Here is a 24,065-nt window from a genome sequence, read left to right on the forward strand (position 1 = left end):
TTGAATGTAAATGGGAAACGTGCATCTGTTCAGAGTGCTGTTAGAGGGAGAATCACATCAAATTACAGGGTATGAAATGGTAAGTCATTTGAGTGAATTACCTGTTAAATGTCAGCCATGACCTAATAATATGCTTTCCTTCATGTACAAAGGCAGTGACTCTTCTCTGCTATTGGTAGGGCTATTTCCTCCCTCTATCTTGCTTTGTTCCCCTTGCCGCAAGCTGGGATGAGGGGTCAGGTGGAAGTCATAAAACCCAGTGTCCCTGAAGAGCCTTCCTGAGAACCGATCCCTGGCCATGGCTTCATTAGCACCTTGTCTGGTGTTCTCCTGAGGTTTATCAGCCTCAGGCAATACTCTGATAGTTTAATAATTACATAATGCGGAGTTCCCGTCGTGGCGCAGTGGTTAACGAATCCGACTAGGAACCATGAGGTTGCGGGTTCGGTCCCTGGCCTTACTCAGTGGGTTAACGATCCATCGTTGCCGTGAGCTGTGGTATAGGTTGCAGACGCGGCTCGGATCCCGCGTTGCTGTGGCTCTGGTGTAGGCTGGTGGCTACAGCTCTGATTGGACCCCTAGCCTGGGAACCTCCATATGCCATGGCAGCGGCCCAAGAAATAGCAAAAAAAAAAAAAAAAAAAGACAAAAAAAAATTACATAATGCTTATTTCCATAGTATGGAAATAAGAACATGGGTTATTAGGAAAAAATGTGTACAGTTTTTTTTTTTTCTCTTAATTGTTCTAGGTAGGACTTTTATAGATGGCACAGAGTGGTATTGACAGTTAACATGAGATTTTCAAGTCTGAATAACATTCAGTTCAGATGAAAGAATTTTACTCTCTCTTCTTTAGTCTGAGTTTTTGAAAATATCTTTTCTTTAGAAGAGGTTGCATCTGCTAGTAAGTGGGCACAAGTGTCCTTTGCATTTGTTGGTTCGGATCATCTATCTACTTAACAACTTAAAAGGACCACTCAGGTGCTCAATTGCCAAACCACCTTTAGCTTCTCATGCTTGCAGCTCGACAGACCTTCTTCTGAGCTTGTCTTCTGGGTAAAATCCAGAAAGTATACACTTTGCAGAGCTGTGTTCTCCAGACCTATGCCGTGGCATTTTCAAATACCACGGCACTCTGTGAAAATACTTATTTCCTCATCCTATGAAGAGCGTGCACTACGTGGTGGGCTTCAGCATATGGGTAAACTCAGTGTAACCGCACTGGCTTCTGAGCTTTCCCGTCTGCCCCACCCCAGATTCTCTGACTTTACTTTCTCCCTTAACTTCCTGCAGCTGGACTCCAGAAAGCCCAGGACTGTTCTAGCTCCCCAGCCTGTTCCAATGGGGGTGGAGGAAGCAGCTGCCTCGGCCTCTGTTTTGTGTAACTTAGAGTTAAATGCTGCTTCAGACGGGACCTTGGCTGTATCTTTCCAGAGGTGGGTTTCTGCAGCAGCTTATCTATCTACTTGCATTTTATATCCAAGTGCACGAGGGACCTCAGGATCTCAGTCTAGTCCCTTTCCTTGTTGGCCTTGTGTTGTTACTGTTGCTTCATGCCTGAGCCTGAGTGCTTTGACATTTTCGTTGTGACTGCAATGCAGCCTAATGGATAAGAGTTTGGGTGGTGGGGTCTAAGGATGACATGATTTTAAATTCTGGTTCTACAATTTACTGGCAGAGTGATCATGGGCACGTTGTCAATCTCTATACGTGTCGGCTTTCTCATCTGTGAAATGGGGCTAACAATAGTACCTCCCTCAGGGTAGTTTGAAGATTACGTAATGTGCGTCAAACGCTCCTGATGAGTTTCCAGTAAGCATTAGCTGTTATCATTCTGACTAGGACCTTGACTGTTTTCCCCAACCAGCACGGGGAGCTGTGACTCTGGAGCTCCTTACCGGTGGAGACTATGAGAGGTCCAACTGGCATTTTAGTTCATACTTGTTAAACCAGTAAATCATGGGAATGCTCCTTTTATGTAGTTAGTTAGCTTGGAAATTAGAGGCTGCACTAAACATGAGCTCGTAATTGAAATGTACAAAACATGCATGGAAAAAACTCACCTAGAGTCAGGGTCACCAGAAACAACAATTAGCAGAATTAGAACTTTGAAATATGCATGATATAGTTATTGGTTACAAAATAAAACCTATGATGCTTTTTAAAAAAAGGGTGGAATAGAAACAAGATGTGATGATAGTGTAGTAATTTTCTACAATCTTCTTTCTCCCCCTGTAAGATTTCCTGGCAATCATTTTACAGTTAATTCTGTTTAAAATTTTTAAAATTTTAATATTTTTATTTTTAAAACTTTGTCGAAGTATAGTTGATTTATAGTGTTGTGCCAGTGTATACTGTACATGTATATATATAGTACTTATATTCCTTCAAGTTCTATCCCAAGAGTTTGCATATAGTTCCCTGTAACACAGGATATTGAATATCATTCCCTGTGATATAGAGTAGGACCTTGTTGTTTTTCCATCATATACATACTAGCTTGCCTCCACTGACCCCAAACTCCCAATCCTTCCCCCCCTACTTCCGAAATCACTTTATCATCCTAAGAGAGCACATGACCAGGATATGGTCAGCTTATCACTTCAGCATCATATGCAAGAGAAAGGAGAGAGAAAGCACACTCATATGCTGACCATTTTATGCATGGTGGCTCTGCCCACTAGCAAATGTGTCCAGGAATATAACTTAGATTTTCCCCTCTTTGGAGAGAGTGGGGGTGGGGATGGGGTTCACAGTAGGAGTGTCTGAGGACGGTAGGGGAAGTGAGAGAGAAGCCTTAAAAAGTATGTCTAATAAAAGACTGCAACATCAGAGAGTATGTTTAGAGAAAAAAATTTCATTGAATTGTTTAATTTTAATGAATTTATTCTCGCTGTTTATATTGTAATTATGTTAATTAAAAAACAATTTCAAAATGCATTTCAGTAATGAAGACCCTTGACCCGTTTATGTGATGATTAAAAATTAAATTATCTATAATCCCCACTCAGAGAAGTCCTTAGGAGTGCTCAGTTTGTGAGCTGATAATAATGAATGTTTGCCAGCTTGTGGCAACATGAGAACACTCCATGTGTGAACATTACAGATCATCGGCTGTGTGTTCTTTCCAGCCTAGGGCTTCTGCTCATCCTCTCCCGTGCTGCTAACTTGGCTTTTGATCCCCGCAAAGAGAAAAGGCACTGCTCCATGGGCATGGGCATTTCTCTCTGAATGGAGATTTAGGAAAGCTCCCTCATCCCTTAGGAGTTCCGAAGCGTGCTGGCTTCTTCCTGCCGAGGTCTTTTCTGCTTCTTCACGTGGCTCTCTTGGACAAGATCTAAGAAGACCTGTGCTAGTCCTGTGCATGATCTCCATCTGGTCCACAGGAAATAATCACATATCCTTTGTTCCACAGACTCTGGGGACATAGGCTGCCCCTACCAGGTGCCTCATTTTAACTTTTCTATCAAACCCATTAGCAGCTGATAGTTCTTGTTAGATTTTTCAGGTGGGAGTCATTCTATATATCCCCATCTCTAAGAAGCCAAACATCAAACTCTCTAAGTTGTCTCTTTAAAGTCCCTCTGTTTTGATTTGTAGGCATGGGGGAAACATCCCTTAGTTTACTATCTTGGGAGCAAGGTCAGATCTCTTGGTACACCAACAGCTTTCTCCGAAAATCTCCTGATCTCTGACTTATGACCCTTTTATGTACTGAAATAGCTGAGGGCATAGGAGACATGTAATTTTTTAAAAATTTTAACCTTTTTATTTTGACATAGTTAATAAATTCACATGCAGTTGTAAGAACTAATTCACAGAGATCCCATGTACTCTTTATCTAGTTTTCCCCAAAACTGTAATATAATATCACAACCAGGATTCTGACATGACTGCAGTCAAGATGCAGTCAAGTCCCATCCTTAGAAGGTCCTTTGGCTAGAGAGCAAAGGCTGTTGGGGAGCTTCTTACTCTGTGCCCATTGGTGTTTCTGGGTTGCTGGCTTCTTCAGCTCCTCCTCTGGGATTTATGAGGCAAAAAGAAAAGCCAGGAAACTCACCTCTGTGTTACTCTCTAGCTGGTCTATCAGTGTCTCTCTACCTTTCAGAGTCTTCTTTCATTTGTTTTATATATAATGTCCAGATGTTTAGTCATACTTACTGGAAAGGACAGGGAAAATATGTCAACTCCATCCTCCCAGAAGTGGAAGTCTGTGCACTGTTTTTTGATCATCTGTTTTACAAGTTCTCAGCATAGCTTTGTATTTGGAATGTGACATTCATTATCTTGGTGCCTCAGCCAAAGTTTCCTATTAGCATTTAGTCATAGACCTATGAAGAAGAAAGGGTTACAAAATACATTCTCGACAATCATGATTATGAAAAGCACCTGGATTTTCATTGTTTTAGTAACATCACAAAAGCATGTTGCTAGATGATCTTTCTTATGGCTTCAGGGAGAACATTCTGGAGAGGTAGATCTTATGACCTATGAAAGAAATGACTAAACTCCATTTTTAAAAAAATGAAAATTATTATTATGCATTCTCCTTCACTTGTTATAACTAAATAGCTATTTGTTACTTCTAGTAAAGTGGTAGCCAGCATATAGTATAGATAGTGGTGGGATGGAGTCAGCTAGGACCAGCTGTGAGAGGTGATTTTTTTTTTTTTTTGGAATTCTGCAAGGCAATAAGCATAGTGATTATTAAAAATTAAATTATATAAAATTTCAGGAGTTACCGTCGTGGCTCAGCAGAAACAAATCTGACTAGTATCCATGAGGATGAAGGTTCAATCCCTGGCCTAGCTTAGTGGGTTAAGGATCTGGTGCTGCCATGAATTGTGTTGTAGGTCTCAGATGCGACTTCAATCTGGCATTGCTGTGGCTGTAGTGTAGGCCAGCAGCTACAGCTCTGATTCAACCCTTAGCCTGGGAACCTCCATACACCATGGGTGTGGCCCTAAAAAAAGACACACAAAATCAATAAATTGCATTAAAATCAAAGGTAACAAATCCTCAAAATTCATCACTTTCTAGTAATTTTACTATTATCTATACTATTGTATGTGGGGTAGGAGTACTGTTTAATGGTTTCCTATGGTAGATTTCTTTCCAACTTGGTGTTCAGTGATGTTGTATTGGTAGCTTGAAATCAGTCATGGTGAGAAGATTTACACCACAGAAATTGGAAAATATTATAAATCCAGGTTTTCCCCTGAAGAGCCTGTTAAACATTTTTTAGAAGACCCAATGTGTATGAGCCATTTTCTCAGGTTCTCCCTATCCCTGAAGATAATTGTTCTTGTTCTGCAATAACAACATTCTCCTATCTCAGGAGCTTTTGAATCTCCAGGGCTAAATTGCTTGCATTTTATATAATGCCATAGCAAGATAAGAGCAAGTATTTCTTCAACACTCACAATCCACAGTGGGAAACAGATATGTTTCCCATTATTCTGCCTTTTGAGAAGCTTGATGATGGAGCTGATGCTGTGTTCAGATTAACTACGTGAGCAGAAGAGGTGGGGGAAGGGGGAAGACAAATGACTTGTTTTTTCAATACAGCTGCTCCAGCTATTGTCTTTAATTACACTCCTGCTGGACTGATAAGGGAACTGGCTTCTGGCAGCTGCCACGCCATGAAGCTTAATATTTCTTTTTGGGTCTAAGTGATGTCTTGTGCACTAAGGAACATAGAAATGAATTATTTTTGAGAGTCATGATTGGCTGTGTTTCTCCTATGTTTAGGGCCTTAATTTCCTTAAAGTGACATGGCCCCCATTTGGAAGTTTTCCTATTACATCTAGTGAGGTAGGAGATTTTAGCAGTTAAAATGTTGATGCATTTTTCAAGCTTTTCAACCTACTCCTTATTCCTGTGCCTTTTTACTCGGCATTTAAACAATAAGCTGGTATCTGCTTGAAGACATAACTGATAACTATCTTGGTGTCTTTCCAGTTTGGCCAGAATTCATCTAGGTACTTCTGAATATACCCAAAATGCGAACCCAAAGCAAAGACATATGATGTAGAGAGCATGTGCTGTTTAATTTTTTTTTTTTTTGGATAAAAAAAGAACAGTAGCAGAATCCCATGTTTCAGTCTTTTACCCTTGTTATCCTCACTTCCTTTATGGTAAGTGGCCAAATGGCCAAGGGAAAAAGCATTATAGAAAAGCAACATGTGTTACTGTGTGACCCAAGTGCCAGGAAGCATGGCCTGGAGAAAAGATACAACTGCTGCCCTTATTGTGAGCTGCAGGGTAGAAATTCTGAAGCAATAAAAGTAACTGGTGATTTCATTTATTAAAGTGTTTTGAATTTAGAATTTAGAATCTACCAAATGTGATTAAAAAACTCTGTTCCTTATCAGAGTGTTCTAGAGTAATCTATACAAAACTGGGTATGAAATAATTAAACATCTTAAGTGGGATTTTAAACGGTTTTTCATAGGGAATGTCATTGCCTCTGTGCTTCTGTCCAAGGAGGATGTCACTTCAACTTTCCACTTCAAGCAGATATTTAATCTTCATGGCAAAGAGCCTTTGAAATATGCTAATCCAGTTGCCCAAACTCAGCTACAAAGCAGGGGTCATGGAGGCTGAGAGAGCCAGCTGCACGGCACCGAGGGTGGAGGGCCAGGGAGCTCCTGTACCAAGCTTGTGCATAGCAACCCCCAGAATCTGTGGGAGGGAAGACAAGTGAGATGGGTAGGGATTTAGGGTATAGTAAAAGCCGTCCTTTGAATGAGTACTTGGCCAGAGACTAAAGTCTTAATAATAAGAGTCCTCAAATAAACCTAAGACATGCTGATATCCCAGTGGAGGACAGCTGATGGGGTGGGAGCCACATATACTAGGCCATTCAGAAGGGAGTCTAGACAGTGCCACTTGAGAAAGTCTGGCCAGTCTCTGGCCCTGCTAGTTAATTCAGGCTAGTGTGGTGCAGAGGTTGTGGGCTTAGAAGTCAGAACACCAGGTTAATAGCCTGGATCGTCCATGCGATAACCATGTGACCTGGTGTTTCTCTAATTCAGGTATGTTATCTATGAAATATAAATCATGATAGCACACCTCCTGTCAAGCTCTTAGCAAAGTTTCTGAAGCCTAGTAATTTCTCCTAAATGTAGCTGCCTGAATGCTAATGCAATTATATTAATTCCATGGTGATGTGAGACTGATATCAGAATCCACTTAGTATTTTAATGGCTTTTAGTATATCAGCATAGTTAGTGAACTATATCTTGTTCTTATTACAAAATGAAGGTTTAGAAATTCCCTACAAATCTTTCTGTACTCATCACAGAGTTTCTAAGCAGAGGATCCTTAGGGTGTTTTTCTACAATGATACCTAGTTCAGGTGGACCCTACCTAACTATCGGACATGCCAGGGTGAAAACTAGAGTCACATAAGCAGCCCCCTTATAGAATGCAGGCTTAGCAAAGTCTATTTTTGTCTGCATTTGCTACCAGTTGCCTTTGTTTGTATCGTTGTGTGCCCCTCCTGTGTGATAAGGCACATGAGGACATGTGTGACAGAGCAGGCACCTCTCCTCTTTTCCTCATTCATTAATCATTCATGGATTCATGGATTGACTGATTGACTCATTCATGTATTAATTCAAAGATGGTGATTGACTGCCTTGCATGCATCAGTCACGGCCCTAATCTCATAATTATTTTCAAGAATGTCATATCCAGTAGTGAAGACAGAAAAAGTAAACAGGAAAATCAAATCCAGTGCTACTCGCTAAGAATAACCATAGTGAAGACATTTTATAATAATGACTCAATGAGAGCAGCTCCTAATCATAATCATAGGTCTTGGGAAAAATTTTACTTATACGACAAATGTTTATTTAACACCTATTATGTGCTAGACAATCTTTAAAGATCTAGGCGCATAACAGTGAAAAAGACAAGGCTCCTGCTGCCATAACTTTTGCATTATCCTGGGGTGGGGGGAACAAAATAAACACTAAAACAAAAAATATCAGATAGGAATATACACTCTGTAAAGAATTGAAATAGGGAGATGTTTTAAGGGGACATTTGGATGGCTGTTTTGTATAGGGAAGACAGGAAAGACTCAATGTGAAGGTGATATTTGAGATGAGACTTAAATATTGAGAAAGAAAATTAGGGGGAGAGCATTTTAGGCAGAGAGAAAAGCTGGTACAAATGTCCTAATATGGAATTCCCATCATGGCTCAGCAGAAACGAATCAGACTAGCATCCAAGAGGTTCGATCCCTGGCCTTGCTCAGTGGGTTAATGATCCAGCATTGCCCTGAGCTGTGGTGTAGGTCGCAGACGCGGCTTGGATCCTGCGTTGCTGTAGCTGTGGCTTAGGCCAGCAGCTATAGCTCCGATTCGACCCCTAGCCTGGGAACCTCCATGGGCCATGGGTGCAGCCCTAAAAATACAAAAAAAAAAAAAAAAAAAGAAATGTCCTAATGCAAACTGGAGATTGGCATGTTCCAAAGAAGGCCAGCATGGCTGGCACTTGGCAAGCCAAGTATGTGACAAGGATGGAGAGTTAGGAAGAACCAAGAAAGTCTCTGAATGCCAGCAAAGGAGATTGACTCTCATTTTAAGTGCAATGAGATGTCACTGATGGGTTTTAGGCAGGGGGGTGACATGGACTAATTTACATTATACAATGTTCTCCTGGTTACTGTATGGAGAATAGATCATTGGAGGTGGTTGCAATATTCTATGTGAGAGATGCGGTGGCTTGGATTGCAGAGAAAGCAGTAGATGGGGAGATATGAACACATTTTTGTTTTGAAGATAGACATGCTAGGACTTAATTATAGGCTGAATGTGTTGAATGAGGAGAAGAGGAATGAATGCAAGGTAAGCTCTTAGGTTTTTTGGCATGAGCAACTGTTAATGGTACCATTTACTGGGATCAAGAAGCCTGGGAAAGGAACAGCATGGTTTGGCTGGGGTAAGGGCAGATGCTGGTGTGTGGGACGAGGTGGAGAAATTAGGGGATCCCAAATGGAAGTGTGGATTTTGTGATATCTTAGACACGCATGATTGCACGTGTTTATCCACTCATGGGACTGGCGTAGGAGTGACACATTCTTATTTGGATCAATAATGATTTTTGGGAGTTCCCATGGCGACACAGCAGAAACGAATCTGACTAGGAACCATGAGGTTGTGGTTTTGATCCCTGGCCTCGCTCAATGGGTTAAGGATCTGGCATTGCCGTGAGCTATGGTGTAGGTCACAGACATGGCTTGGATCTGGCGTTGCTGTGGCTCTGGCATAGGCTGGCAGCAACAGCTCCGATTTGACCCTCTAGCCTGGGAACCTCCATATGACGTGAGTGTGGCCCTAAAAGGACAAAAGAAAAAAAAAAAGAGTTTTGGATGAAAATATGTAGATGTATCCTGCTCTGTCCCATCCTCTCTATTATAAAATACTGTGTCACACACAGGGAGCACAGAATACAGACTAATTCAATAAGTAACAGATTCAGGCCAAAATAAGCTTAGATAAGTCTGCATTTTGTAAAGGGGCTGCTACTTATTTCTTTTCCCTTGCAGGTAGTAATTTAGACATAAAATCTGGAGTACTGGGGAGAGGTCAGATTTGCTGAGAAAGATTTGGTAGTCTTGGAATATAGATAGTTTTTAAAGCCACAGGATGGCTTGGGCTTCCTTTGGAAAAACATGTAGTTAGAGAAAGGAATGGGGACTAAATTAGTGTCCTATTGTGGCTGTAACAAACTACTACAAACTTAGTAGCCTACAACAACACAAATTTATTATTTTATGGTTCTGGAACTCAGAAGTCAAAACTGGATCTCACTGGGCCAAAATCAAGGCTTTGGCTACACTCCCTCTGGAGACTCTAGTACCTAATCCATCTTCTCACCTTTTCTACTGTCTCCTGGAAACTTGCTTTCATTGCCTGTAGCTCCTTTCTCATATTCAAAGTACATTAGTCCAGCCTCTATTTCCATTATCATAGCTTTTTTTTTTTTAAACTCTCCTGTTTCCCTTTTCCTTTATAAGGATTCCTCTGATTTTAATGGGCCCATCTGGATAATCCAGGGTAATCTCCCATCTCAAGAGCCTTAATCATATCTGCAAAGTCTTTTTTTGTCATCTATGGTGAAATATTTACATGTTCTGGGGATGAGGATATGAACAACTCGGCGGGCATTTTGCTAACACAGGACCCAAGACCAATCCCTAGAGTGCTCCTCGGAGGTTGAATAGGGAAGAAGCAGAAGAGGAGGAGGAAGGTCCAGTGAGATAGAAGGAAAACCAGGAGTATGTGTGACAGAAGCCAAAGGCAGACATTTTTACGAAAGAGGGAGTCTAATTGTATCAGATTTGAATTTGGCTGTAAATAATGGAAAAACCTATTACAGTGGTTTAACCAAAGAATGGGTTTATTGTGGTCATAACAATAGGTCTAGAAGAGGCCATCCCTGGCTGGACTCCTAGTGCAAGTTACCTCTGACTTCCTCCTCTGCTGTGTTTAGGGTGGAGCTTCACATTTCCAAGACAGTGGTGGCATCTCTAGGCTTTGATTGTGTCTTTCATTCAGAAGAATGAGAAATGGTAAAGAGCAAAGGTCAAAGGGTAAAAGGTCAGCTAATGGTGGTTCCTTTTCGAAAAACTTCCTCAAAAGCACCTTCCAGTCACTTCTGCCTACATATCATTGGCCAGGCTACATGGCCACCTCTAGAGGCATGAGAGAAATCTGTGGGCTGGGAAGAGGGAAGAATGAGTATAAGATAGGCAGTTAAAAGCATCTGTTGTTGTAATTGTTAACCATAGAATTTTTGTAAAGAAAAAGGCATCAAGAGGTCTTTCATTCAGGATCACTTCTTCCAAGGAGGTTGTGGCTTTAAAAATGAACTTTACTCCTTTTTAAAAGACTTTGATGATTGGTGGTCTATAATCTCTGTAGAAGCTCTTATAACATCTGATTTATATGACTTATGAAGCTTTTCCCTTCAGTCTCAGAATTTCCTCTCTGAAGCAATTTAATCTCATTTCTTTTTGTTCACTCTTCTGGAGAGAGGGAGTAATACTAGTCAGCATCAATCAATTGTCTGGACCCTTGAAATAGTTTGAATGAGCAATTCTCCAGTGAATTAGTGGAAAAAGGCATTGGGAGATGAAATACAGGTGTAATTCTGTTAGAGCTTATTGAGGATATTAGTGAAATACAAAGTGAGGGAAAGCATACTCGTTTGTATTGGTAAAGAACTCGTATGAATTTTCATACAAATTGGAGAGGGTGTTATATATGGTCTTTATTTATGAGGATGGAACTTTGAATATATAAGAAGGAAATGTAATAAATACTTCAAAACATTGCAGAAAGATGATTTCAAGGCAAGAGAAAATTGTTGGTTGTGCTGAAGTGTCACCCTCAGGAGGAGAGAACACAGTGCTTCAGCACTTCTGTGCCTGAATTAACTCAAGCTGCCATGTGTCAGTCTCTTTTGACAGTTGGTATTTTTCTGGGTTGGTGGGTTTTTATCTCCTGTGTGTGCTCATTGGCAGGACGAGGGCTAGTATTGAGCAACCATTACAAGAGAGAAACATTTTAAAATGTCATCTTTTGCTGAATTTTCCTAGTATGCCCTAAAAGGTGGAAACAAATGTCCTTTGAAATTCATTTTTTTTTTCACATGCTATTCTGGCCAATCTATCAGGCTAGAAAATTGCTATTCTCTCCTTCCCTCGCCACCAGTGATCCAAGCTTTAATTTTGGAACTTTTATAAAATGTTATCAAATGGTTCCACAATCCCAGAAATTTCTTCTGCTCAGTATGTGTTACTCTCTCTCATTTCCCAACATACACACACATGCACACACACTGCTGAGTGCTGGTGATGTTAATCTTAACTTGGAACCCTCATGTTAAACACACACACACACACACACACACACACACACAGAGTTCAGGGTAGAGTTGAGTGAAAGTGCACCTCTGCCAGGTAAACTGGCTGTCTCCTGTTAATGAGAATTGCTTACAGTAGATCCTCATTAGAAGGCCAATGAATAGTTGATGTTTTTATTTTTCATTGATTTGATAGCATGAAATAAATGCCTGAGTATTTGGAAATATAAAAGGGCTTTAATCTTTAGTGTTCTACAGATTGATTTTCAAAATTGATATTGTATCTTCATGGCCCAGAGAAGGTGATATTCGAGTTGCTGTGGAAAGATTTGGATAGGAGACAAGGGAAAAAGAGTACTTCAAGCCAAGGATGCAATTGCAGTGTATACACAGAAAATGGCAGATAAACTGGTGAGGCTAGTGCATTTTGGGACATGAAGTTCGAAATATACTTCGGAACCATGTTTCAGAAGGCCTTGGATACCAGACTATGGGGTTGAGTTTTATTCTTTAGGCAAGAAGATTTTTGAAGAGGGAAATGATCTGATTTATGAACTGGGAAAATAACTTAAAAAGTAGTAAATGCAATTTTTAGGGTATAGGATTGTCATATGTGTATAGAGTTCTGAAGTTTACATAGATTTGTTTTGTGTTGTCCCCATAGGAAAGACATAAACCTCAGATTAATTCAACTCCTCTGAAAAGTTTTTAAAAGTTAAAATGACAGAAAATGCAATTAAGAGTAACTTAGAAAACACCAAAAGTTACCTCCCAAAGACAATCATTCTTAAAAATTTGGTGCATTACTTTCCATTCCTTTTGGTACACATATTCATCTTTCCATCTATTCACTCACTTATACAACAAATATTTATAGCTACTATGGTAGACTATATAGATATAAGATAGATAAGACAAACGTGATTCCTGTTTCTTTGGGCCTTATGGTTTAGTTTATTCTTTTTACAAATGTACCATCACATATTAACATCCTTTTTTTTGAATTAACATTTTAAATTATCATTATATCATATGCACCTGCTATACCATCATAGATACATCATTTGATAATATTTTACCTTGTGGATACCATGTTTTTTTCCTTACTCTTAGACATTTAGTGACTCTCAGTGTTTTTGCTATTATACACAACTTTGCAATAAACAATGTACCTTATTTTTTCCTACATTTTAGATTATTTCCCTAGAAAAGATTCCTATAAGAATTGCAGAGTCAGGAGTTCCTGTCGTGGCGCAGTGGTTAATGAATCCAACTAGGAACCATGAGGTTGCGGGTTTGATCCCTGCCCTTGCTCAGTGGGTTGACGATCCGGCGTTGCCGTGAGCTGTGGTGTAGGTCGAAGACGCGGCTCGGATCCTGTGTTGCTGTGTCTCTGGTGTAGGCCAGCAGCTACAGCTCTGATTAGACCCCTAGCCTGGGAACCTCCATATGCCGAGGGAGCGGCCCAAGAAATGGCAAATAGACAAAAAAAAAAAAAAAAAAAAAAAAAAAAAGAATTGCAGAGTCAAAGGAAGTAAACATTCATAAAGGCTTTTCACGATGGTTATTGCTTAATAAAAAGTGCATAAATTTATTCTCTATTTAGCAGTACAAGTCCATTTCACAGCAACCTCACTACATCCATCATTACCATGAAAAATTTAATTTGACTTGGGAAAAGGAGGCCAGTGTTCTTACTCATCATTAGAGAGAACTATTAGATGACTCCCATTGTCAGGGCATATCTTGTGCTGCTGTGAACTCCCTGTGACTGAAGATGTTCAAGTCCAGATGACACAGTCCTGTGATTATCAGTCTAGAATCACTTTAAAGTTCCAATTACTCCTGTGGAATTTCGATTCTCTTCTATGGCAGTGATCCAAAATGATCACTAATGAAAGTTGCTCTTTTATTGACGATGGGGAGATGGTCATTTGATACAACAATGTGGAATATGTATGAAAAAAGAAACTTTAAATAATCCTAATAGGATTTAATTACAAACAAGAAAGAGGCTTGTGAGAGCTGGTGAAGAGAAGCACCACAAGGAGAAACGGAAGCACCTACAAAAGCAGAAGGGAAGGAAATCAAATGCTCAGCAGTTCAAAGAGACAGAACAGGTCACTGGGGCTTCTGATACAGTTATGCCATGAGTATTAATTGCTTTGTTAGAAGAGAAACGGCCTAAAAAATATGTGAAGGAGGCTGGGCCCTAGAGGTACTAATGGCAGTGGAAATGGTTGCCATGACAACAGCAAGGAAAAGTCAACCAAAGGAATTACTAATACATATGAGTGTAAATGTGTCTGACATTGAATAATGTGAGCCGGTTCCTTGGCAGATTCCAACACTATTTTTGAACCTGAAAAAAAATATTTCAGCATTTATTGCATGCGGGTTTTATTTTATGGATTTCACAGTAAGGAATAATTAACTTTTTCATAAGAGGTGGGCTTTGATTTTAAAATAACCTTTATTATAAGAATATTAAAGGAACATTAAAGGGTATTTTCCAAAGAAAAAAAGAGAAATTGCTTATCATCCTCCCTGTTAGTACAACAGCTTGTCTTTTCCTTCTCTACATCCAACTGCATTTTTACATATCTGTAATCTTAGTGTTCTGACAGGTTTGCATTCTGATTTTATTATTAAACTTCATGTTTAAAGCATTTTCCACATTTTAAAATCGTCTTTGTAATTAACAATTAAAATTTCTGTGCAATGATTTATCAATTGCATTGTATCATTTACTCAACCATTTACTTGTTGGAAGGAATTTATGTATTATTTACAGGTTTTGTTATAGGCAATGCAGAGGGAATAGGCAGAGTTCAGACTGATGTTAGTGAAACACTGACTCTCAACATTACATAGAGGTGAGTTTGTGTTTGGGCCTTGGTGCATTGCAATACACAAATATCTGCTAGCTGGAAGGTGGGAGGGGTCAGTAATTCTTGATTATCAGGTAGTGCCAACCATTAATAGGATAGGGATGAATGCTTTTCTCATTACGCTACATATTGCTTTATAATGCACATCTGCTCCCATATCCCAGGCTCTGCTGCAATCCCCGTGTTTTTCTGATAGACCATTTCTTACCCCAAATGAACCTGTCAATAATAATTATTATGGTAAAAGTGAAAAAACCCAGCTAACATGATTGAAACATTTCCTCGAAGTCTTCAATGAAGAAAAGTAACTATCACAGCATGACAACTGTCTCTTGCATTCATGGTAAATCAGGTGTCTTTTTCATCCTGGATTGGAAGGGACTCTGGCCTCATGTACTGTACCATTCTTCTTGTCTTGTATACATAATTGTGCTACTGGCTCAGAATGACTGTACCAGTGTTTCAGATTGTTAATAGAGCTGCTTGCTTCCATGAAAACACCTTCAGAATATGTGTCTATTCTATTGCGTGATTAGCAAATCAAAGGGAAGCCCCATAAGTCACTATGTGAGGTACTGCTTCAACTTGGGAAATTCAGTGCAAGCTTAATACCCCAGTGATGGATTAATGGCAGATTGAATAATGGAAACTATTGTCATCCAAAGTATTATTTCGAAGACCATTCGATTGCTGAAGAGTTAATTCAAATTGATTCAAGGATGTTGGTTTTGTGTAATGGGCACTAAAAACACATGCTGAAGAGTTATAAATTAGCATTTTGTATTCCCATAAATTATCTGGCTGGAAGGAAGAATAGAAGGATTTGAGGAGGTCAAGGAATAAACAAAGAGTTGGGAGAATGGGGTAAACACAGGAAAGCCAAGAAAGAAAAAAGATGAGGTAGTTGATCCCAATCGCCAGACCCACTCGCTTAGGAAATTTTTTTGATACTTGAAGTTATTAGCAAACCACCTGGTCAGAGGAGTGTTCTGGGTTTCATCTTTGTTCAGAATTGCCAGGGGCAGCATTTGAGAATCAGACTGAATTTCTGTCACTTAGCAGAAATGTTCTTGGTTTATTTTCCTCAAATCAGGAAGGGCCAGTAAGGAAGAATTTATTTTCTTGTGATGGATGTGTTGGTAATGTCTCTGCCAGGAAGGTAAAATCCGGAGGAAACGGGCATTTCACTTCTCAATGCAAGAGGTACCCAAGGGGTGAAAAGGGGCTTCAGAGATGTCAGAAGAAAGGGTTGGAGGAAGGAGAGGTTAGAGCAATGGCTTTCAAACTTGAGCCCCAACTCACTGTAATGAACACATTTTATATGGTGACCTAGTGTGGGTGTATAAGCACATACACCAAATGAATGTTTTATAACAATGCTTATACTTACTATCAAGACTGATTACTTTTCATCAGATGCATCGCCACCACCAACCTACCAATAAGGCAACATACATTAGTTCATTTGAGTCCTCCCAATAAACAGTATATGTTACTGTTTTCTAGATGAAGAAATGGTTTTGAGAGGTGAAATCACTGGCCTTTTTCATGACAGTTTAAGTGGAGGAGCTGAGTGTGTATCTGCGTGCCCAGAGCTGAGCCCTTCTCTGGTGTGCTCAATGGCCTTTCCCCAGGAAGTGCTGAAACGTTGGTCCTATAACTTCCTTAACCATTAAAGGAAGGAGAGAAAGATGATCAATTGAAAGAGCAATAATAGCCCAAGAACTGCTCAGAAACACAGGCTTCCAGAATTAACATGGAGGCAGCAGAGCCCTGTGATTCAAGACTTGGGTTCCAGGGGTCAGACAGCCCAGTCTGACTATTGCTGCCCCACACTGACCAGCCCTTGCACTTTGGGCAAGGGAAAATTCTCTAAGCATCGCTTTCCTCATCTAGAAACTGCTGATGTTAACAGCAGTCTCCTTGTAGGTTTATTCTAAAGATTGAAAGAGGGAATCCCTAGAAGTATTTAATATGGTTGAGAACAGATTTGGCATTCTGTGAATGTTAGTTTTCACTATGGACATAAGAAGGTACATGAGTGTTTGAGAAACTGCTTCATTCAAAGCCAGGACCCTTCAGCTATAACTCAGTAACTCTTTTTTGTTTGTTTACAGCAATCCAAATCCTACTGAGAAGTCAAATGTATTATTTGAGCCAATTAGGGCTAGATGGAAATTCATAAGAAACATTTGCTAATCATGCAAAGAACCCTCAGCAGTTACAGAGATGATGGGGACAAAATTGCCTCTAGGTCATTATTTTCATTATAGCTTCTATAATTCTGACTAAAACCCATCAGGAATTCTCTTGTTGATAGCCCCACTTATATGAATTAGTGGATTCAGTTCAGTTTCCATTACCTAAGTCTCTCAATCACAAAATTATAGATTCCAAAATTTGAAACTTATATTCCAAATTTGAATGAAGTTAGAAAGCTTGGGAGAAACTTAGTATCTCGACTGTGACAAATTGTTAAAAGAACTTGTTCCTAAGATACACTGTTAGAACAGCAGAGGGGTGATGTTCTTTGATTTTGATTGTGCTTAAATACTTTATTAAACCAGTCACCTGCGCCAAGCATTAGAGGAACTTGGACAGAATATAGAAATGAGAGTAACACCTTCTCTCTAGTTGAAGCCTCCCAGGTTTATCATCTAGTGACAACCCAGTCCACAAGGTATGGGAGTTTTCATCAAAAACTGATAAATAATACTGTCATTGGTCCAAAGGAAACCAAGCTAGTGAGGTAATTCTGTGCATGAAGTTTCAATTTGTTAGCTAAATATTATCATAAATATTTCCACATCTGCCTCCAGCTATGGGTAAGTTGTATAAACCTTAATGAAAGCTCTGCTTGTTATCTCCTCAAATTCCTGGAACAAATTATTTTGGACTTGAATGACTTCATCCATGAGGACCTCTGGTGGACCTACTATTTGGAATGAATTCAAGGGGACAAGTGCAAAGATTGAATTGACATAAGAAATTTGAATCTTATGTACTTGAGATTTCCAGAACATGTTCTGTACCATATAGGTGCTTTTCCTCCAAATACATACTGTGTGGCACTGATCAGCTCTTAAAGAATCAAGAATTGCAATATGGGTGATAATAATGGTTACAATTTTTTGAGAGCTTAGTATGTGCCAAGCTTATGATAAGTACTCTACATTCAAAATCTCATTTCCTATTCACTATATTTCTTAAGGTCTTTTACTGTCTCTAGTTTACAAATGAGAAAACCAAGGCACAGAGAAGTTACTTAATACCCATGGTCATGCCACGATGGACTGTCTCATGGTTTTTTTTTTTTTTTTTTTTTTGTCTCTTTGCCTTTTCTAGGGCCACTCCCATGACATATGGAGGTTCCCAGGCTGGGGGTCTAATTGGAGCTGTAGCTGCCTGCCTACACCAGAGCCACAGCAATGCCAAATCCGAACCACGTCTGCGACCTACACCACAGCTCACAGCAATGCTGGATCCTTAACCCACTGAGCGAGGGCAAGGATCAAACCTGCAACCTCATGGTTCCTAGTCGGATTCATTAACCACTGAGCCATAACGGCAACTCCAGGACTGTCTCATGTTGACATGCTGTCAACAGTGGTTTGCCTCCTCTTTCTCATCCTTAATTGCCCCCTTAAACCACCTGAAAAATAACCACATACTACAGTGGTTCCTTGTCACCCAAGAGGTCTTCCAAAATATATTTCATTTTGCTTTTTCACTGTCAAATGGATGTCACTAACAATTTTTTGAAGGTGAAAGCCATAGCCTGAATAAGCCGTTGGTCCCAGGCCTCCTGTTCTACCAGCTGCAGTTCTTGTTGACATGAGTTTCTGCCCCTGCAAGAACATTTCTGATTCTAGAACCCAGAGGCCACTGAGTCCTACAACAATAGATAGCCTAGGTGCACAGTAGTGCCTCAGTGACCTCTATGCCCACCAGGATTGTACCCAAAGTGGCTTGCATCTCCTTTCTTTTAAGACCCAGGCAGGAAACGTGCCTTTGTGAATCCTTCCATGACCTCTCCATGTCTTCCGAGCCGAGGTAGCAGGATGTACCTCAACAGGCGTGTTCTGGGCAACTGTCTGTAATACCTGGATCCTGGGGCACCTGGCGGGGGAGGGTATCAACAGAAGGGGACTTAGTGATTAGGGAGGACCTTGCAAGCTGTTCTAGGAGGTCAGGATTTTATCTGGAGGGCAAGAGGGAACCACTGATGGGTTTTAAACAGGAATCAACAGAGGCATATTTCCACTGAGGAAGGTCATTAAGGGAAGATAGAGGAGCAGGGAAGGAGGCAGGACAGGAGGCAGGGAGATAAGCTAGGATGCTATTGCCATAAAGTAGTAGTTTTCAACCTAGTAGACAATGGAACCCCCCAGACAGCTTGTGACAGCACAGACTCCTGGAGCCCACCTCAGAGTGCAGGGGAGAGTGGGTCTGGGATGGGGGGCTGAGAATTTGCACTTCCAGACAGTTCTCAGCTTACGCTGATGTTACTGGTCTGGGAGCCCTACTTTGAGAAACTAGAGAACTCCTGCTATAGAGGAATAATGATGATTTGAATCAAGGCTGTGACAGAGAGGTTACGGATGAGGGGACATATCTGGGAAATATTTGAGAGGTAGAACTTGGCTGTGTTGGGGATGAGGTGGAGGAGGGTGAGGAAGAGGGGGGCTTTGAGCTGGGTGAGGTGGGTGGTGGAGGGCAAAGGCCTCACCCAGGTGCTGGGGCCTCAGGAAAAGCAGAATCCTCACAAGTGCAGTCCTCTCAGGGTTAATGCCTTTTGCTTTACCTCACACTGAGGGTTTCCTTTTAGAGATGACTCCATTTTTCCACTCCAGCGATTTCTACCTTTCTAAGGATTATGGAGGTATTTTATGAGGGCCTTTCAATAAATTAAGTGGCTTGTGTGGATGGTTTTATGTTACCGAGTAGGAATGCGTAAGGGAGAGGAATTCCAGGGACGATGAACGAGACTGTCAGAGGGGATGTGTTTGGGGCTACATCACATTCTTTGCTCCTTGTCCCCTGCAGCCCTGTGATTACAGCTGCAGTAGGAAATCCCTGCAAACGGATTCTCCTGATCAGCAGCAATGACGAATATTATCTCTCAGCAACCACGAAAGTTGTTCACCATTGAAAAAAATGATTAACAACAATATATGGTTCAAATGTGGCGTAAGGGAAATAGTGATTTAAAGCCGACTCGTAAGTGGGAATCGAAGTCAGCAGCAGGATTGCAGATTTCCCTGCTTGCAACCAAGCCGGAAAGAAAAAACTCCCACGTTCATGATGGCTTTGAGAAAAGAACATAAATCCACTGCCTGGTAAACTCTCAGGTAAGGGATTGGTCAGCAGACGCAGAAGCTTTTTTCGCCGGGTCAATTCCACCGGAGGCAAGACCGTGACCGCAAACGAGAAAGGATACGCTTGTGAAAGATGCTTGTTGGCCAAGCCGGTCATAATTCATGCTCCAGCGACACTATGCCTGGAGGAAGGGGAATGAAACATTTATGAAAATGGCTCTTTCCCAGCCGCACATCATGTTCGTCAAAGGGAAGAAGGCAAAAAAAGCAGGAATAATTTCCCGAGAAACACCAGGCTGGTAGTGATTTGTTTCTTTGTATCTTTAGGACTAGATTGCATGTCTGAGGTTTTGGACATGAACCCACTGAGTGCTTCATATCCTTGATTTTATTGTTTCACTGCATCTCAAAACATCCTCCTGAACTACCCAGGAGTGAACTTGATCTGCAGAGAGTTGAGGTGTAGCCTGAAGCATCCCCATCCGAAGCGAGACATTTTCTTGCCATGTCACTTTTAACCCTAAAAAAGAAAAAAAAAAAAAAAAGAAAAAAAAAAGAAAAAAAAAAGAAAAAAAAAAAAAGCATGCACAGTTTGCATTCTATCCCATGATATCCCCACACTTGTAGCAGTAACAATCATCTTACTCTCCCATTGGAAGCCCAAAATTGAAGACACTCTCCCAGGGTGACACTAAGGCAATTTAACATTCTGTCATTCTTCCTGCCACTCATTAGGCATTGTGAGGCCTTCTCTGAGACTCATGGTAATTTGATCCAAGGAGAAGGGCACAGTAGTTCACAACAAAGAGTAGAATCCAACTTTGGTCAGAAAATAACGAGGTCTCTTTTGGGTAAGAGCAGTGGTTTAATCAGCACTGGCCCTGTGCTGACGCAGGTTTGCTGATGTTGTTTTCCTCAAAGAGTTTTAACAGCACTCAAGCTTCTGGTATTATCTGAGGGTGTGTGTGGAAACAACACTGCGTTTTGCGTTTGTAAATGAAGTGCTGTCATGGATGAGCCTTGTGTGCGGAAAGCCACTTCACCTTGCTCTCCTCACCCATAAAATGAGAAGCTTAAACTTAGTGGTCTCTGAAATCAACCCCAGCTACTGAATCCCTGTTTTCAGAATAGAGAACAAGGCTAACTGTCGAGAGGCATCCACTGTACAATACTTGGGGAAGACAGTTGTGGCTAAAAAAAAAGCAGGCTCAAGAGTCTGAATTTGAATTGTATTTTCTTCTCTCTTGAATGATGTAACAGAGGTGTAGGGCTTGAATAATATTTATTTCTCAAACAAATATTTTTAAAATTGAAGTATAGTTGAGGTACAATGTTGCATTGGTTTCTGGTGTCCAGAAAGTGATTCAGATACACACACACACACACACACACACACATATTCTTTTTTCTTATAGGTTATTATAAGATATTGAATATAGTTCCTTGTGCTCTACAGTAGGACACTGCTGTTTATCTATTTTATTTATACTAATGTGTATACATTAAACCCAAGCTCCTAATTTATCCTTCCTCACTCCTTTCCCCTTTGGTAACCATCAATTTTTTATGTCTGTGAATCTGTTTTTGTTTTTCAAACACATTTTTATTTATTTTTGATTGAGAAACTACATTTTTTTTATTTGTTTAAAATTTTATTGAAATAGAGTTGATGTTCAATGTTGTGATAATTTCTCCTGCACTACAGAGTGATTCAATTTTACATGTATACATATCCATTCTTTTTTAGATTCTTTTCCCATATAGGTTATCACAGCATATTGGGTAGAGTTTTTGATGGTATGCAGCAGGTTCTTGTTGCTCATCCATTCCATATACAACAGTGTGCATATGCCAATCCCAAGCCCCTAATCCATCCTCCTCCCTCCTTCACCCCATTTGGTAATAAGTTTGTGTTTGAAGTCTGTGAATCTGTTTATGTTTCAAACAAATTTAAAAAAATTTTAAAGTATAGTTGATTTACAATGTTGTGGCAATTTCTGTGTAGAGCAAAGTGAGCCGGTCATACATCTATACATATTCCTTTTCTTGTATTATTTTTCCTCATGGTCTATTCCAAGAGAATGGATATGGTTCCCTGTTTTATACAGTAGGACCTCATTGCTTATCCACTTTAAATGTAAGAGTTTGTATCTACTAACCACAAACTCCCAGTCCATCCCACTCCCTCCCTCTTCCTCCTTGGCAACCTTAAGTCTATTCTCTATGTCTGTGAATCTGTTTCTGTTTTGTGGATAGGTTCATCTGTGCCATAGTTGAGATTCCACTTATGTGATATCATATGTTTGCCTTTCTCTTCCTGACTTACTTAGTGTGAAAATCTCTGATTGTGTCCATGTTGCTGCAAATGGGATTAACTCTTTTTTACAGCTAAGTAGTATTCCACTGTGTGTGTGTGTGTGTGTATACACCATGCCTTCTTTTTTTTTTTTTTTTTTTTTTTTTTGTCTTTTGTCTTTTTGTTGTTGTTGCTATTTCTTGGGCCGCTCCCGCGGCATATGGAGGTTCCCAGGCTAGGAGTCCAATCGGAGCTGTAGCCACCGGCCTACGCCAGAGCCACAGCAATGCGGGATCCGAGCCGCGTCTGCAACCTACACCACAGCTCACGGCAACGCCGGATCTTTAACCCACTGAGCAAGGGCAGGGACCGAACCCGCAACCTCATGGTTGCTAGTCGGATTCGTTAACCACTGCGCCACGACGGGAACTCCTACACCATGCCTTCTTAATCCATTCATCTGTCGATGAACATTTAGGTTGTTTCCATGCCTTGGCTATTGTGAATAGTGCCGCAATGAACATAGGGGTGAATTTATTTTTTTTGAATTATAGTTTTCTCTTGGTTATATGCCCAGAAGTGAGATTGCTGGATCATACAGTAGTTTTACATTTAATTTTCTGAGAAACTGTTGAACAAATATTTTTAAATGAACATTCAGTTGGTGCCAGGTATTCTTCTAAGTTCTTTTCAAATACTCATTGAACATTCATGTTCTTACTGTGAGGTGAGGGCTATTACTATCCCACTTTTCAGATGAGAAAACTGAAGCATGGAGAGTTTAACTGACTCGTCCAAAGTTACAACTAGTCAGGGCAGTGCCAGGTTTTGAAGCCGAGAAGTCTGTCTCCAAATACAAGTTCCCACTGCCACACTGTGCTAACTCTCCAGGTAAAAATAGCGATTATATATTCTTCCCTTAGGTTGTGCTGCAAATTGTGCCACATGGTATTTACGCTCAGGGCATGAAGACAAATAAGATTTGGCCCTTCCCTTCTTGGAGCACACAGTTCAGTGGAGTAGGGAGGCACATAAACAGCCAAAAACAGTAGGAGCGCTTTCAGAGGCATGAAGAAGATCTGCAGGAGGCAGAGGAGGGAGTGATTCTGTCTGGTTGAGGGGAGATGGGGGGCAAGTGAAGCATGCAAGGAAGGTTTTGAAGGAGTTGTGGGCTAAGAATGATAGGATGCTGATAAATTTATCAGGGAGAGATGGGGAGCATGGGTGAGTCCAGATGGGAATTCCTGCCAGAGGGAGCAGAGTTCCTGGAATATAGTAAGTGTAGGAAGGAAGTAAGAGGATTCAAAGTTCGAGGATTACCACCCAAGTTGAACATTGCCTAGAACTGGGAGTTAACATTTCTGTATTATTTAAACTTTTTACATTGAGCATGCACTTCTTCTACAAAATCAAAAATAAAGCCAATAGGAGTTCCCGTCGTGGCTCAGTGGTTAACGAATCTGACTAGGAACCATGAGGTTGCGGGTTCCATCCCTGGCCTTGCTCTGTGGGTTAAGGATCTGGCGTTGCCATGAGCTGTGGTGTAGGTTGCAGACGTGGCTCGGATCCTGCGTTGCTGTGGCTCTGGCGTAGGCCAGTGGCTACAGCTCCGATTCGACCCCTAGCCTGGGAACCTCCATATGCCGAAGGAGCAGCCCAAGAAAATGGCAAAAAGACCA

General features: G+C 40.7%; 1 protein-coding gene across 1 annotated transcript in view; it reads left to right on the forward strand.

The window, feature by feature from the left end:
- The first annotated feature begins 1,297 nt into the window (after positions 1-1,297).
- LOC106509220 (uncharacterized) overlaps positions 1,298-24,065 on the forward strand; it is a 424,782-nt gene continuing 402,014 nt past the window's right edge. The window contains exon 1 of the mRNA XM_084991349.1: positions 1,298-1,437. Coding sequence (XP_084847475.1) covers positions 1,343-1,437 — 95 coding nt within the window. The 5' untranslated portion in view covers positions 1,298-1,342. The remainder of the gene's footprint in view (positions 1,438-24,065) is intronic.

This window comes from Sus scrofa, chromosome 1 (assembly GCF_054392235.1).
Source record: "Sus scrofa isolate SSC_HxYL_T2T_F1_AM1 chromosome 1, Sscrofa_HxYL_maternal_Yorkshire_Landrace_v2.0, whole genome shotgun sequence".
Lineage (NCBI taxonomy): Eukaryota > Metazoa > Chordata > Mammalia > Artiodactyla > Suidae > Sus > Sus scrofa.